This window comes from Carlito syrichta, unplaced genomic scaffold, assembly GCF_000164805.1.
Source record: "Carlito syrichta isolate Samal-C Ts95f unplaced genomic scaffold, Tarsius_syrichta-2.0.1 Scaffold288153, whole genome shotgun sequence".
NCBI lineage: Eukaryota > Metazoa > Chordata > Mammalia > Primates > Tarsiidae > Carlito > Carlito syrichta.
Genome location: NW_007232249.1, coordinates 85,282 through 102,200, shown reverse-complemented (window position 1 = coordinate 102,200; position 16,919 = coordinate 85,282). Strand labels below are relative to the sequence as shown.

The following is a 16,919-nucleotide window of genomic DNA, read 5'->3' as shown; positions in this document are numbered from 1 at the left end:
CTTTCTTTCTTGTCAAGGTCTTACTCTGTTACCCAGGCGGGAGTGTGATGGCACTTTCACAACTCACTGTAATCTTGACTTTCTGGTTTCAGGCAATCCTTCCACCTCAGCCTTCCGAGTAGCTAGGACTGTAGGTGCACGCCACTACGTCTGGTTAATTTATTTTTTATTTTTTGTAGAGACAAGGTCTTGCTATGTTGCCTGGGCTGGTCTTGAACTCCTGGTCTCAAGCAATCCTCTTGCTTCGGCTTCTCAAAGTGCTGGAATTACAGGTGTGAGCCACCATGCCTGACCTACCTTTTTATTTAGAATAAGGCTTTGTCCCTGCTTTCTCCTCATGAACTATCTTTCTGGGCTTCTCTGCTTCCTCGTTACTCCCACTTCTCTTTTCCTACCTGTTTCTCCTGCTGTTGCTCTGTTCCTCCTCTCTCAGGCCTTGCCACTCTGCCTGTCTCATGTGTTTTAGGCCTGACTGGGCCTCTTTGCAGCCCAGCAGGCTGAGGGCAGGCAGAGGACAGAGTGGCACCAGAGCAGGTGCTGGAAACTCATCCTAGTCAGCTTCAGCCTGCAACTTCCTCCCCCTGTCCCAGTGGAGGGTGGGGGTGGAGTAGGAAGGAGGAGTGCTGGCTGTACCCACACCACTCACAGTGTCCCTTCCTGCTGCTCGCCTTGACCCGGTGCTGACAGCCTTGGCAGTCAGAACAGTAGAGTCAGGCACTTTTTGACTGAGCTGTAACCCAAGGTGTCCCTCCATGGAGAGTGGGAAGTCAACTTCAGCTGTGGACTCTACTGTTGGGTCTTCTTTTATGGCCCAGTGGTCTGACACTTCTGAACGGTATAGGACCAGGCACATTATGACCCCCAAGGGATCCCTGACTGCAGTCAGGGAGGGAAGGGGCTGGAATCTGATCTGAGTCAAATCCTCAGAGCCAGCTACTAGAGTCGGTAGGCATCTGGAAGGGCTCAAGATGTGAAGTGCAACTGCTTCTATTTTACAGAGGAGAAAACTGAGTGTGAGCTGCCCTGCAGTAGCTGGGATAAGCACCCAAGACTGTCTAGCCTGCATCTTACACCTGACCACCCTCACTCCATAAGGCTCACAGGCTATTTTCAGGGATGTGAAAGACCAGGGCCTTAACCTGCCACACTCATTGCTCCATTCTTACAGGCTCAGCCTCCACAAGGAACCCATAGCTTGCTCCATAGATGTTTCCCCAACATAAGCAGCTCCTGTCTAAGAATGTGGCAGAGGGACTGACAGGTGCTCTCTGTGTTCTCTGGCTGGCAGTGGCACAGAGGGTAGGGGGATGGAGATAAGGGCACCCACCTGTACCCACATGTGCTTCCTACATGCCAAGCACAACACATAGCAGAATCAGAACAGGTTATCACTCTCATTTGATATTTGATACAATATCAAATGAGGTCCAGAAAGGCAGAGTAATTCACCCAGGTTCACATAGCTAGGAGATGCTCAGGCTGGACTAGAACCCAGGCTTGGCTTGCAGCCAAGTCCTGGCTCATAGTCATCCCTCCTTACATGCCAGCTCAGCTGGGGTTAGGGAGCCACAGTCTGCCCATCTGTAAAATGAGGGGTTGGGTGCCCTGCTTGGCAAGGGCTTCCCTTCTGGCTGTGAAAATACTTTCTGTGGGCAGTGACAATGGGCAGTGCCAGAGAAGCAGGCAGACGGGGGGGGGCTCACCTTGCCCACTACTGCAGCTGCTCTTGCAAGTAGTCAGACAGCAGGGATACTGGCCAGAGAGTGCACCAGGATGCCTCTCCCAAGTCAGTCAGTGAATGATGTTGCCAGGGGAACAGTTGGCTTTGGAGAAACCACCAGTGGGGTCTGTATTCTGCTAGGGACAGGAGCTCTGGGGTTATGATTCATATTTGAGAACCTCCTCCACTGTACTCCGTGGCCCACTTAAAGTCTTGAGTCAGGCTGAGCTGGTACCAGGGTGTGTCCTTACCCTAGGAAGGCCTGTGAGAGTTGGAATGAGTCACTACAGCCCATTCTCATGGCAAAAGTGTCTCTCAGTGCTGCCAGGCTACCATTTTGGCCCCCTAGAGGATGAGCCCTCTGCCCTCTCTTCCTCATGGCTGTGGCTCCATGGTATGATCAGACTAGGAAAGTTTTCTGAAAACTGGCTGGGTGTTGGGGCATTGTGAGCCCTCTGGCTGAACAGGAACGGGGGGCAAGGAGGGGTGCAGGGGCAAAGGGAAGCTGGAAGCCTGGACAGCCAGTGCCTCTGTCCGCCTGGGAGCATTCCACGTCGAATGATGGCTGACTGTGCTCAGCCAGGCCTGTGTGGGGAGCTGCAGGGACATGGATGAAGCCAGGGGACAAGGGAGAGATGCTGAGCAGATGTGATGTAGGTTTCAGGACAGCTTTGTGGAGGATGGGGATGGAGGTTTCCCTAGGGTCTCTGTGCTGTGCCTCTGGGGGTGATCTAGCGCATTCCCCCATGCCCACTTCTTATTTTTTTTTTTGAGTTGGAGTCTCACTCTGTTGCTCAGACTGGAGTGCAGTGACTGCTCCCGGCCACCACAGCCTTGACCTGCTGGGTTCCAGCGATCCTTCCGCCTCAGCCTTCCAAGTAGCTGGAACTACAGGCACGCTCTACCACACCCGGCTAATTTTTTGATTTTTTGTAGAGATGAGGTCTCACCAAGTTGCCCAGCGGGTCTCGAACACGCGGGCTCAGGCAATCCACTCACCTCAGCCTCCCAAAGGTGTGGGATTACAGGCTGAGCCACCGAGCCTGGCTGCCCACTTCTTAATCCTTTGTTGTTTCTGTGACATCTCCTCTGGGTGAGAGAGACTAGTTGTCATTCTGAGAACTAGAGGGTGGGGTCCTTCTCTCCAGATCTGGCCAGAGACATAGTCTGCTGTGTGGCCTCAGCAGGGGTCACTTAGGCATGAGTTTACTTTTCCTGGTCACTCCCTACTTAGGGAGTGTGACACTGCCCTCTGTAACCTGTGCCAGCTATGTGGGCATCACTGCAGCAAAACTGGCCAGTTGAGAACACATATTCAATGGCTGAGGTGAGGTCCCTTCATGGAGCAGGACAACTCAAGGGACATTATTTCTGAGATTAGAATAAAACACTTGTGTTTGCTAAAATTTTCCAGTCTTATGATGAAAATGTCCTATTTTTACACTGTCATGGAAGAAATAGAACCAGGGTAATGTTTCACAAATTACGTAGTTGGTTTTGACAGAAAAATCTCTTTCCTCTGAGAAGTTAAAGGAAGATAATAGAACCAGGATCCTCTGGTTCTATATACTCATAGTGCTAACAAGGGGTCTCTGTGGTACCTCCTCAGTCTCTTGTGGGAAGGCCGTGGACAGAATGCTGGGTCTCACACCTATCGAGGGCAAAGGGAGTTCTGATCTTGCCACTTACTGTGTAACTTCTGGGAGAGGGGAGGAGGTCGTAACTCCCTCTAGGCCTCTCTCCCCAGGTGTCATATGTGAGGTCATATGTGAGGAGGGTGCACACCCAGTTCACAGATAAAGATTTAGGACTCAGAGAACTTAAAGGACTGGCCCAGAGTCACACACTTTGCAGAAGGGGACGTCATTCAAAAGGATGCATGGAGGTGTCAAGGGGGTAAAGATGTCTGCCACCTGGGAGAGTGGGGGATGCCACAGAGAAGGGAAGATGTGTCCCCTCCTGCAATTGACTAAGGCTGAGAGATTGCTAAGTTCCTTGGCTTGGGTGCCCAGCTGTCAACCTTGCCTCCCACTTTCCAGGGCCCCTCCTCTGAGATCTGCCACCCTCTATTATCCTGAAGAGTCTGTCCCTTCCTTAACCAAGTCTTTCATAGCAAAAAAGAATTCGTAGACTCATGATTCTTGGTCCACCTTTGGAAAGCCCAGCTTAGTTCTGCTCCTCTGAGGATCTGAGACCATTTCCTGTGACCTGCTGGATTAGAGGGAGTCTGCTTTCCCTGGGTCCCGGAGGCTGTATCTAGCTTTCTCTGAGTCCTGTAAATCAGGGAGGGGAAAAGCATAAGGCCATTCCAGGAAGATCCAGGGAAATCCTGAAGCCAGGAGTTCTCAAGCAAACCATGAAACCCATTTTCCCCCATGACATAGCATCTCTCAGTATACTCAGTATTTACTTATCACTATTAATCTGAGCTCTATACATGTATTCTCATTCTGTCCTCATGGCTATCTGTGAACATGAGTATTGTCATTGTCCCCACTTTTCCAGATTGGACCATTCAGGCTCAGAGAGGTTGAATGGGCTGCTCAAGGCCATAGTGAGAGGGGGATGGAACTGTCCTCTGTGTCTAGATCCTCTGTGACCTGGACTTCTGTGGCCACAGATGGTCCTGCATGTTTGGTCCCTGGCCTGGGACACTGGGAACCCCTGGTCTACCCCAACTAGCCTTCATGTCCTTATTGTTCTTCCCCCTCCCTGCCTGGTAGCCTAGCTAAGATCCCTCTTTCTAGAAATATTCCCTAACCCTTCCCATCCCCAACACCTGTCATTTCTGCCTTTGTTTCCAGGTTGTCTGGGGCTGGTGGAAAGCAGACAAACTGAGGCCATCAAAATTTAGCAAATTGGAGGAGTCTTGTGTTCCTGAGATTTGACAATTTCAAAACTTGTGTTTGTTCTTAGAACTTTCTGGGAAGACTTTGGCCTTGGAACCTTAGCTGCTCCTTCCCCTCCCATAACACTGATGGGAAGTGGTCAGGGAGGTTCCCAGCCTATTAGCTGCCACCACCACCATCTTCAGGTGTCCTGGCCTTGGCCTAGAAGGGGACTGGTTCTTTGGGGATCCTCCTTGTTCCTGGGTTCCCTCAAGAAGTGCTGTCCTTCCCTAGCTTGCCTGCTCTGCCAGGTTCTGGTCCTGGAAAGAAAAGAGAAGGGAAGAGAAGGAGCTAGGACTAGTTTCCCTAGGCCTGCATGTCCTCATCAAGCATCCCAGTTGGCAGTGACTCATCCATAGCTCCAAAATCCTTGAGGACAGAATGCCTATGGCAGCATTCCCAGCCCCAACTCTAGGCCTGGTCCCCAGGCAGGGCCAGTACGTATTTACAGGAGTCAGAAAGGATCTATACGTGGGCAGACCTCCTTAGGGATAAGAGTTGAATCCTGGTTCCCAAGGAACTCTCAGACTTATAGGTGGTCTTGTGAGAACCATGTGATCCAGAGAAACCACAAAACCCATCTGACTCTCAGCCTTCTTAGCTGAAAATGGTGACTAACAATATGGCTGCTCAAGGGCAAGAGCTAATGGGTATAGCATACCTGGTTCAGGGCAGGGGCTCCGTGAACATCCACCATTGTTGTTACAGCCAACAAGTAGCAGAGCCTGGTCCAGACCCAGGGGTGTGTGGCTAAGCTCTGGGAAGGACCAGCTGGGCCTTCCCTTTTTATTTTCTGTAGGCTGGTTTTGTGGTGACAAGTGCCTACTCCAAGCTTTGAAGCTGCATGGAAAAAGAACGAAGCAGTAGCCTACTTGGTCCCCATTGTCTAAAAGCTGACAGGTCTGGCTTTAAGTCTTGACTCTCCTTACCCAGCTGTGTGACTCTGGGCAAACCACTTAACCTCTCAGAGTGACGTTTCCCCACAGGTAAAAGGGTGCTGCTGGTGCTTCTTGGGACATGGTGAGCGCTCTATGAGGTGATGTTGGCATAGTACTGGCTGAGCACCAGGGAGATAGTTGTCACGTAGGGAATGCTAATCCTGCCCAACTCCATTGTTCCTGGAGCTGGGGCATTTGGAATCAGTGGTATCACGTGAGCCAACCTCCTTGGAACTGAGCCTGTGAGAAGGAGAGGTAAATGGATAGGGTGAGACAGAGGACAGGATGTGGTCAGAACTTAATGAAGTGAGGACTGATCTGGTGTGAGGCCAACTAATCCGTAGCTGCAAAATTGGTTCCATTAGCTCCCTTAATGAGCTATGAAAACTGGGAAAATGAGTGTGAGAGAGAATAATGCCACATGTCTGTGGCTCTGGTTTAAAACTGAGGCTAAAGAGTTAGATTTGACACTACCACCAGTTCTCCAAATAGCACTAGTGCCTTTGGGGAGGATATGGGGGAGCAGGGGCAGGGCTCTGGGTTTATAAGGAAGATGCTGAGGCCTTAAGAAGGAAATACCTGGCCAGGTGTGTGGCTCACATCTATAATCCTAGTACTTTGGGAGGCCAAGGTGAGAGGATTGCCTGAACTCACAGGTTCAAGACCAGTCTGGCAAGTTGGCAAGTCCTCCTCTCTACAATAAATCAAAAAATTAGCCAGGCATGGTGGCACGTGCCTGTAGTTCCAGCTACGTGGAAGGGTGAGGAGAAAGGATCACTTGAGCCCAGCAGGTCGAGGCAGCGGTGGCCATGAGTGTGCCACTGCACTCTAGCCTGGGTGACAGAGTGAGACTCCGACTCAAAAAAAAGAAGAAGAAGAAGGAAATACCCAGCTACCTACTGGGTACTATGTCCATACCTGGTGACAGGTTCAACAGAAACCTAAACCCCAGCATTATGCCATATAATTTTTTTAACAAACTAGCATATGTGCTCACTGAATCTAAACTTTTCTTAAAAAGAGAAGGAAATACCAGCTTCTGAACCCCGAACTCAGGGTCAGCCCCATCCTGACATCTGCCCCAGAGCAGAGGCTGAGGCTGTGACCCACACTCTGAGTGGGCAAAGCAACCTGTGGGTGTCACACTGGCTGACCACCCTCACAGATGCTAGCACATAGGTAGGGGTGGTTTCAACAACTGGCTATAAAATGAATCCTGCTTTTCCAGTGGTATTTCTTATAAATTAGAGATGTGTCCCCAGAGGGAAACAATCCCAAATAATCATGTAGCTGGGAGCTGGAAGGGATTCTAGAGGTGACAGCTCCTGTCCAGGAGGCAGTATGGTAGGTTCAAAGTGCTTTTTCTTATTTATGGCCTCCCTCTGTAGAGAATAGGGGTTCCCCATGATGAAAAAACTATGAGTCAAAGCCCACATTTTCTGGTAGGACATTCTGTACAGTTCTGTGCCTAAGTACTGGACGCTGAGCACAGGTGCTGAGGCTTAACCTTCAGCATTCTGACCTGCACTTGTCTGAGGCTGGGCTGAGACCCCCAAGGTGGGAGAGAGGTATTCGAAGATATACCAACCCTTGCTGCTTTTCGCCTCTCTGTCCTCTGGTGCAGAACAAAACTGGAGTCCTAAGAAAGTAAAGGGCCTGGTGATGTTATCTCAGCAGATGGCCTGTGTGCCAGGCCACAGTACCATGTACTGTCCTTGGTTTTTATGGCAGAGTCCTTATTAGATACATTCATTTGAATCTTTCTGTGTCTTCTGCAAAACTGCTGTTGAAGGTATCGCCAGAAGGTTTCCCCTCATAGAAGACTTGAAGCTAAATCCCTTTTAGAATTTGGTCTTTGAAAATGTTCAGTGAGTGACTGTGTTTCTCTCCATGGAGTAATAAAAGCAGCAGAGCCTACCTGGTTTCCTTCTTTGCCTAGACTTCCAGGAAACTCAGAATTAAGATTTGTCCTCATTTATAGTTAAGAACTTAAGTGGGTTTCTGATGCATTTTATCTTTCTCTTCATTTTTTTTTTTGAGTTGGAGTCTCACTCTGTCGCCCAGGCTGGAGTGCAGTGGCACACTCCTGGCCACCGCAGCCTCAGTCTCCTGGGTTCCAGCGATCTTTCTGCCTCAGCCTTCCAAGGAGCCGGAACTACGGGTGTGCACTACCGTGCCCGGATAATTTTTGGTTTATTGTAGAGATGAGGTCTCGCCAAGTTGCCCAGGTGGATCTCAAACCCACAGGCTCAGGCAGTCTACTCGCCTTGGCCTCCCAAAGTGCTGGGATTACAGGCTGAGCCACCGAGCTCGGTCTTTTTCTCTTCATTCTAAAGAGAATCTGCTATTTTTGTTTTATTTGGCTTCTATAATGTTTTAGAGTTATGAAATGCCTGAAATCCTGTTGTCAATAAGCAGAGCATGTGGAAATAATAGGACTTGGAGTACTTCACGAATGGTGAGAGGAACTAGGTTCCTGGCCTCCAGGAGGAGGCTATCTTTGCTGTAGGGCCAACCTCTCTCAGGTTGTGAGTTGTCATGAAATCCAGAGCTTCAGCTTCTTAATATTTTACTGCCTCACTGATGGGAGAGATTACAAATCAGCTCTCTTCCCCCAGAAAGAGTGGGTGTTCCGGCAGAGGCCACAGCACAGTCTGGCCAGGGCTATGGGTTAATTGGCGGGGGTGTATTGGGGGGTTGGGGTTTTGCCTGTGGGGGTGTTGGGGGAGGCTGCTTGGCTAGGCTGGTAGCCTTGGCGCCTCCTGTGTGTGAGACAGATGGAGATGCTGTGAACAGTTTTACTTGAGAGGAGCCCAGCCCTGGAGTGAGCTGGATGGGGATGCTGATATGTGGGTGGGCATGTAGTCCTGGGTAGGGGGCCTTCCCTGGGCTGGGAGGTAACTAGAGAAGGGTCTCAGCTTTGTTTGATGTTCTAGGAAGAAAGAGTGCTTTTCTAGCTCTGGGCAGCAAGAGGTGTTAGGCCCTGCATTGGAGAAGATGCCTCAGTGGGAGAGGAAGTCTGAATGGAGGCATTGAACTTGGTCACCTTCTTGGGCAAGGTTGTCACAGGTTGAGTTGTGGGAGCAAGAATTGCACCCTGCCCCCAGTCTTTCTTGCATACCTCTGTGGCCAGTTCTCTGCTAGGAACTTTGGAGAAATAGAAAGTGTTAGATGAATAATGGACAGATGGATGAATCCCACTCCCAGGGAGTTCAAAGTCAACATTACAGAGGCTGGAGAGACAAACACACTGTGGGCCCACACGCCCACCCCATTCCCCACCCCTTACTCCCTATGCACCCATGCATGCACCACACACGTGGATGTATGCATGCATGCACACACTCATGATCCTGTGCATACACACCCCCCCACACGTCCCCCTCACACCCCTACATATGCACACACCCACATACTCATAGACACATTTACTTCAGAACAAGTTTTCCGAGTCTTGTGCAAGCTGTGGCTTTGGCCAGTGCCTCTCCAACTTGGGGCCACCCTCTCTTCTCATCTCCCCTCAGGGAGGGGTTGTCTGGATGCTCTCTTAAAAGTCCTGTTCTCCTTCCTCTGCCAGCCTTGCCACACTGTAGCCAGGTGGCTCCAAGGCAATGACTTCATCCTCTTGAGCCTCTTGTTTCCTCAGTCTGTAAATTGGAGCTGATGGCCCGCACCCTGCTTGCCTCACAGGGTGGCACCAAGCTTTCCCATGAGATAAGGGACAGCAGAGTGTTTTGTAAACTGCAAACTGTTTTCCAAACAGGCAAATGTTGCTGTTGTTTTCCCAGCTATGGAGCTCAAGAATTCCTCCACCCATAAATAAACCCTGTCCTTGGGTGGGAAGGGACCCAGTGTGGCTATGGAAAGGGAGCCGTATCTGTTCTGAGGCCCCCTTCCACCTGATAGTACTAGAGGGGCATGGGCCCTCCTGTTCTCAACTCTTGCTGGGGCTCACTGGCTGGGGAGATCAGTAGGGATTTTGGCCTTCTGGCTGCCACCTCAGGGGTAAATAGAATTTGGCAAAGGAGGGCGATGGGGAAAAGGGGAGGTGGGAACTTAAAACCTGAGGCCAGAGCAGTGTCATTTGTTCAAGGAAATGTCATCTTAGACGCAGTGGTTCCCTTCCTTAGGACCTTAGGATGAGGAAACTGAGGCTGTAAGTCAGATTTCGGCTTCGTGTGTGTGTGTGTGTGTGTGTGTGTGTGTGTGTGTACCTACTGGGCACTAGCTAGAGATGTGAGCTGCCCAGGTGCCATTATAGACCCTCTTAGCTCTGGTGGACCTCTGGGGGGCTCAGAGAACATAGAACAAGAGTGAGGAAAGGGTGGGGATTTTTTTGGTTGTCAGAAGCCCCTTCCCATCTTCTTGGCCTCTCAGCTGTGACTGAGGACAAAGACACCATTGTCCATCCCAGGCAGCTCCCAGTGGAGTCAGGTATGTATATCTGGAGTCTGTGGAGTCCCGGGGGCTGCTCCATGGGGGCAATGATGTGGATGTGGGACTGTGGTAGGTGCTTTGCAAGGTCCCCTGTGCAGAGGTCCCCCTTGTTGCCCCCCTTCTCTCCCATACCCCATATTGCCCAAGCCCTGCATCTTAAATTAGGGAACCAGAGGCCCAGAGAAGAAAAGGGACTGGCCCAAGGCCATACTGGAATTAAGGACAGAATCTGGACCTCCTGTGTCCTAGCCCTGTGCTCATTCCCATACCTGAAAAGACAGAGCTCTTACTTGACACCTTTTATGAAGGATAGTGTGGATCATGTATCTGTGTGAATGAGGACAACTTATAGCAATGCCTTTTGGACTGGAGCAGTCATGATGAGGTCCCTGGAAGAGGAGGTAAAGTCTGATTCAACAGAAAGGGTAGGCTGCCCTTGGGCAACGGGGAACAAGTTTAGCCAAGCTGTCATGGCTCCCATTTATTGAGCTTTCCTGGGTCCTCCTCAGTTTCATCTTATCTTGACTTCATGATGGGTTGTGAGGGTTTCCTCTCCTCATTCCCACTTTACAGATTTGTTCATTAAGTCTACAAATATTATCTGAGTCAGTGCTCTGTGCCCCAGTATTGGCCCTGTCCTGTGAGCCCACAGTCTCATGAGGGAGGCAGCATGGTACCAGCTTGGTTGGGAAAACAACCATGTGATCTGGGACCAGTTACTTCCCTTCTCCATGCCTCAGTTTTTCTCATCTAAAACATGGTAACGATGAAGTCCTTTCCTTCCAGTATTTATAAAGTGCTCCAAACAAGAGGCAGGCATGTTGAAAGTACAATGTCTGTATGTGTGTGTTTGTTTAAAGAGTTATCACAGGAGCAAGCTAATTGCAGGTTGTGAGCAAGAGCTACACAGGAGGTAAAAAGGGCGATGACGTGGGAGCTTTCTGGGGAACTGGGAATGTTTTCTGTCTTAATGGGGGTGTAACTCCCAAGAGTGTATGTAGTTGTCAAAACTCACTGAATTGGACCCTTGAGACCTGTGCTTTTTCCGGTATGTAAATTGTCCCTCAATAAACAAAGCATTTATATAAAAAGAAGGAAAACAAAGGATGAAGAGAAAGTGAAGGACCCTTGAGATCCTTTTTAGACAGGGCAGTCAGGGAGGGCTTCTGAGAGGAGGTGATATTGAGGGGAGTCCTGGAGGACAGGAAGATTCTGGCTATAGTGAAAAAAGATGAGGAAACTGAGGCTGTAAGAGGTTTGGGGATATGTTCAGGGTCAACTTGAGGGGTCAGGAGTGACAGCTCAGGGGATTTCTTGGAAGCTGGACCTGCATGGGCTCAGGTCCAGGCTCCGATCCCTGTGATCTGCTTTGCAGAGAGGCCAGTGGGGGCATTTATTATGTTTTCTGGGTACAGCACTCTTCCCACCCCTGTGTTTATTCTCAGGGCTTTGGCACTTGGAGAAGGACTATTTTAATCCATGTGGGAAATGGGTTCCTAAATATGGACTGAGTCAGGCAAGAAGCCTCAAGAGGCTCCAACTCAGGGCAACACCACCTGCTCCTCCACCTCAACAAAGCACAAGGTGCAGGCCCAGACTGGGAGGTTCTCAGGCCCCTCCTTGGCATCATCCTCCCTCCTCCTCTCCCTCCCACAGCTCCCTTCTCCCTCCAGCTCTTTACCCATCCTCCCACCCGTTCTTTGCTCAGGAGCCCAATATTTCCTGCTAGGCTCCAGCCAGGGATCTGCAGATTAACCTGATTTGCCTCTGCCCTCAAACTTGTCCCACCCAGTGGAAGGAAGAGGCAAAAACATTGGCATAGGTGCTGGGAGGACTTTCCAGAGGCAGAGAAATATGAATTGAGCCCAGAAAGTTCCTCAAAAACAGGGAGTTGACTCAACAGAGGAGATAGGGAAAGAATGCATGTGGTATGGACTAGCACAGGCATAGACACAGAGGCTTGACGGAGCAAGGCCCATTTGGGAACAGCACAGACATCATCACTCTGGCCAGAACAAAAAGTGTTTTGGGGCCCAGGGTAGCAGGAAATGAGGTGGGAGAGGAATGCAAGCCCCAGATGCTGGAGGAGGAGTTGTCGTTTGCCCGGAGGACTTGCCTGGAGAACATGAGGAAGCTGTCTGTGGCCACAGGTGGAGTAGAGTCCGAAAGAGAGAGAGAGACAGGGCTGAGAACCCTATTGAAAGTATGCCAGTGGGAGCTTGGATTTTATGAGAAAAGAGGAGGACTCTGGTATGGGGTGAGATGCCACAACTGCAGTAGTGAGGAGGGAGTCCAGGAGCCAGCCTGAGAGGTCTGACAGAAGATGGTCAGTTCAGGCTTGGGAGGAAGGGCCAGGGTCATGGCCACAGGGAGGGTTAGGAGACAAAGGAGGAAAGGAGTGCAGGGAGGGGGGGGATGGTGGATCTTGGCTCCTGTGGCTGAGGACTAGGGCAGAGTTGCCCCAAGACATGGTGAAAGTGAGCTGGCATGGTGACTGAGGTGACACCTAGTGCTGTGAGTGAGAAGGTGGTGACTGGAGGCTGTGTGGGCACTGACCTGAGGGGTGTTCTGGGCGGCAAGGGCAGCATGAGCAAGGGATCCATGGTATCCAGGAGTGTCTGCCCACGGCAGCCTCCTATACACCCAGCCTGGTCTGGATAATGGAGGAAGGACCCCAGAGCTGGTAGAAGGGCTTATCCAGGGACTCCTTGCACTATCCTCTGTACTCCTTGCACTGCCTGTATTCCCAGGCTAGGGTTAAGGGGAACAACTCCAGAAATGGAGGAATAGCCAAGGGGCTGCTGATTTGAGAAAACATTGCCTTCTTCTCCCCTCCCTGGGACACAACCCTGCCCCAGTTTACCTTTACCTAGGGAGGTGGGAGAGGAAGACAAGTTTTGGAGGCTGGGAGAGGAGGTGGTGTTTATCTGGAGGATGAGGGGAAGTGATCTATGGCCACAGGTAGAAAAGAGTCACAAAGGGAGAGGACACTGCACCAACAGTATCCTGTATAAAGTGGCCTACTCTCTCTACTCTGCAGAGAAGGAAATCAAGGCTGAGGGTGGTCCAGTGTCCTGAGGGTACTGAGCAGGGCCGGGCTGATCTTGGGAAATACCACATGATAGGATCTTGGGTTTTGGGTGACCACCCCTTTTGGAGAATGGCCTGTCCCGGCTCTCCTCATTCTGAGCCATCTCCCCCTGCTTGCTGACTTTTCCTCCCCTACAGTTGGGCCGCTCGGGGCCTTGCTCATTTCTGGAGATGGTTGGCAGCCATAGCCCAGGATTGAGCTCACCTGAGCAAGGATTCTGACAACTGCCTATCTACTGCTTGCTTTGTTGTTAACTTTGGGGATAACTCTGCTGTTACTACATTTTACCAAGTTGCAGGCTGCGGCTGGGAGCTGTAAATGTTTGCCTGAGGTTGCACTGAGTCATTGGAGGAATCCAGTTCCAATCACATCTCACTCCACCTGGCTATCATCTTCCTCAGTGAGAGTGCTCCCTGCCTCCAGTCTACCTCTGGGTGGAAGCTGGGCAGCAGGGTTGTCACCTTGAAATGTCCCCACCTCTCTAGCAGCAGGATGGCATTGCTGTCCTAGCCCTCCACAGCAGCTCCCTGGAAGGCTACAAAGTTGCCTTGGAAACTGGGAACTGACTGGGCAGTCATGACCAGGCAACTCATTTTAGAAGCACTTTTCTTGATAGTGACAGTTTTATTTCAGCGTCCACTCCTGGAGAATTGGAAGTCTTGATTATCTTCACTCCTGCAGGAGCCTGGTCTTGTCTCCCTCTGTGCTGGGCCAGTTTTGTAGTGAGGGATGGATGGACTGAAGGATAGGCCTCATCCTTCCTGCAGGAGGCCTTTAGTCATGCTCCAGTCATGGTAAGGCCTGCAGGGCAGATTTGCATTTTCGTATACCTTTTCCCCTCCCCTGGCTTCACTTTGTTTCACATGGAGGTGCTAGATGAGGAAGGATCCCAGGGGGCACCAAGCATGGACTATGTGCCAGGTGCCATCCTGTACAATTTCACATACAATTCCCAATCCTAGCCTGGGAAATGGAGCAACCCTATCCTCCTCCTTGTGAAACTGAGGCTCAAGGGATGTCATGGCTGATGTGTGATTTGACCCTAAAACCCACTCAATTTCCACTTCATTTTGAAGTGTCCCTGAGAAGGAATGCAGGGGCTTCTCTGGCCTCTGAGCCCCTCCAGGTGGTTAACCACCTCCCAGGGACTCCTGAGCAACCAGCCAAGTTGCCTGAGCCCAGGGCTGACCCTCAAGTCCAGAAGCTCATCAGACCACAAGTTAGGGAAACCTGGATTCAAACTTTCATTTGTACCCTTATAAACTGTGTGATCTTGGGCAGGTCACAGGCCTCTCTGAGCTTATATGTCATTGTTTGCAATGTGAGGGCAGTGGACTGGGAGGCTAATGCTTTCTGTGCCCACCTACCCACAGCTCCTGTATGATAGCCCCAAGGCCCGGCAGGAGGTGGACCACCACTGGCAGGCCTCTGGTGGCCCCCACATTGTATGCATCCTGGACGTGTATGAGAACATGCATCATGGCAAGCGCTGCCTCCTTATCATCATGGAATGGTATGCTGGCCCATCCTGTCTCGACACTCCATTGGTATCCCTATGGCCCCAGGCTCCCTGCCATTCTTCTAGGGGCTTTCTTTGTTTTTCAGGTGGCAGTTCTGGGTGCCATCCCAGCCCTTGAGGGGCAGAGAAGTGGGCAGTTGCAGGCCCTACCATGGAGTTATAGAGCTGACTATGAGGGGATTCTCTCAAGAGTAGGGAAAAAGCAACAGGGATTCTGATATGACCATCCTGGGTGTGATTTCCACTCTGGGAAATCAGGAGCTGGAAGGCTGCTAAGCCCTGAATATGGGTGGGTGGGGGGATTTGGCTTTGAGCAGGACACACACAGTCCCTTCAGCTTTCCCCTTTCTACCTGGAATTCTGTTCACATGGACCCACTAGATGCTGAGTAATGGGGACCTAGAACCAGGAGCATTAGCACTATGGCTCAGCCCCAGCTTTCCTTGGACCCTGGGTGCCATGTTTGGGCCTCCAGCTTCTCCCTGTCTGCCTTTCAAGTCCTTCCTCCTTCCACAGGTTAGCTAGTTCTTCAAATTTCAGGCTCAGATCCTGGCTCTGTCACCCATTAGCTGTGAGACCATGGGCAGCTCTAACCTCTCTGAATCTCTGTAACTCGTGTTACAGAGGATAATGGAGGAAGATCTTAATGTAGCATTTGCCTTGCTTGACTCCATTCTAAGTGGCCCGTGTGTATCACATATTCAGTCTGTGAGGTTGGTGCTGTTATCTCCAATTTATAAGAGACAGCTGAGCCACAGAGAAATGAAGGAACCAGGCCAAGATTACACAGCTGTGCACATGAAGTGTGGATTCCAGGGCATAGCATGCAGTAGGTGCCTAGAGAACACTGGTCATATGATGATGTTAATATCTCATTCCATACTTGGGGAAAATGGGATTTGGATGGGGTAGAGACTACCAAAGGCCTCACAGCTAGGCAGGGGCAGTGCCACTGGGAATACAGGTTTCCTGGGATCAGAGCCTACTGCTTTCCCCTAGTACTAAGAGTTCATCTCAACCCACCCAAGCTGATAGCCCACCACACACCAGGTTCTACAAGGTATGGGGAGGCTGACAGTGACTGCTCACCAGGGGAGGAGCAGCAGGGCCTGAATCCTGGGCCTACAATTCAGTGCAGGGGTAGGATGATGCTTGATGTTCCCCATCTCAGCTTACAGTTGCCTCTCTTACAGCATGGAAGGTGGTGAGTTGTTCAGCAGGATTCAGGAGCGCGGTGATCAGGCTTTCACTGAGAGAGGTGGGTGCATGTAGCTGGACTGGTGAGGGGATTCAGGGTGAGAGGAATGGACCAGAGTTGCTGTGTGATATGGGACAATGTCTCAGTCTTCCCATTTGAGCAACAAAGAGTAGGATCCGGTGTCCATCCCCCAAAAAATTTCTGTGACACCTTATTGGAGGTGGACTTTCCATAGCCTTGGGATGGAGGCCTCAAAGCCTCTTGGTGCTGACCAGCAGTTGAGTTGGGAAAGGTAGCCCAGGACTGAGGAAAGAGGTTTAGGTGGGCTGGGGGTATCCTGGGAGGGAACTGAGGTATCTGGGGTGGGAATCTGGGATAGAGGTCTTGGGTATCAGGGGTACTGTCCCTATCTTGTGCTGGCCTACTAGATTGTGGCCCCCAGGGATGATAGAGGGGGGCCCCCAGGTTTCCTGACCTTTGACTGGCACCACTGACATCTCCCTGCCACCACCCCATCTGTGTTGCAGAGGCAGCAGAAATAATGAGGGATATCGGCACTGCCATTCAGTTCCTGCATAGCCATAACATTGCCCACCGAGATGTCAAGGTAGGGGGACCAGGGAAGAGGGTACTGTCCCACTCCACAACCTTTCATGGTTCCCAGCTCCCACTGGTTGGAGGCCAGGTTCCATGGCCAGCATTCATAGCCTCTGCTTGCTGTCCCAGACTGCTCTTGTCAGCCTTTTCTTCCCTTGTTTTGGCATACTCATTCTGTTCTTACTAGATGGGTCTCCTTGTTTCCTTCAAACACTGTGTAAGCCAAATAGCAATAAGAATAACTGAGTGCCTACCTCATGCCAGTAGGCCCTGACAAGCATCTTGTTTAATTCACATCTAGCCCTGTGAGATAGGTACCATTACCCATTTTACAGACAAAGAAAATGAGGCTCAGAGAGAGATTAAGTGGCTTGCCCATGGCTGTGCAGTTGCTGTATTGGGATACATTCATTTACTTGTTCACCTGTTCAGCAGTAAATTTTGTGTATATTCAATATGCCAAGTCTCAAGCAGGGATTACCTGACACTACTGGGGCTTTTGTGAAGTCACAGCCATAGTTTTGGCATATA

At 50.7% G+C, this 16,919-nt stretch overlaps 1 protein-coding gene across 1 annotated transcript in view; it reads left to right on the top strand.

The window, feature by feature from the left end:
* MAPKAPK3 (mitogen-activated protein kinase-activated protein kinase 3) overlaps positions 1-16,919 on the top strand; it is a 31,430-nt gene that overhangs the window by 9,433 nt on the left and 5,078 nt on the right. The window contains exons 3-5 of the mRNA XM_008053395.1: positions 14,448-14,587; positions 15,787-15,851; positions 16,319-16,398. Of these exons, the coding sequence (XP_008051586.1) occupies positions 14,448-14,587; positions 15,787-15,851; positions 16,319-16,398 (285 nt within the window). The remainder of the gene's footprint in view (positions 1-14,447; positions 14,588-15,786; positions 15,852-16,318; positions 16,399-16,919) is intronic.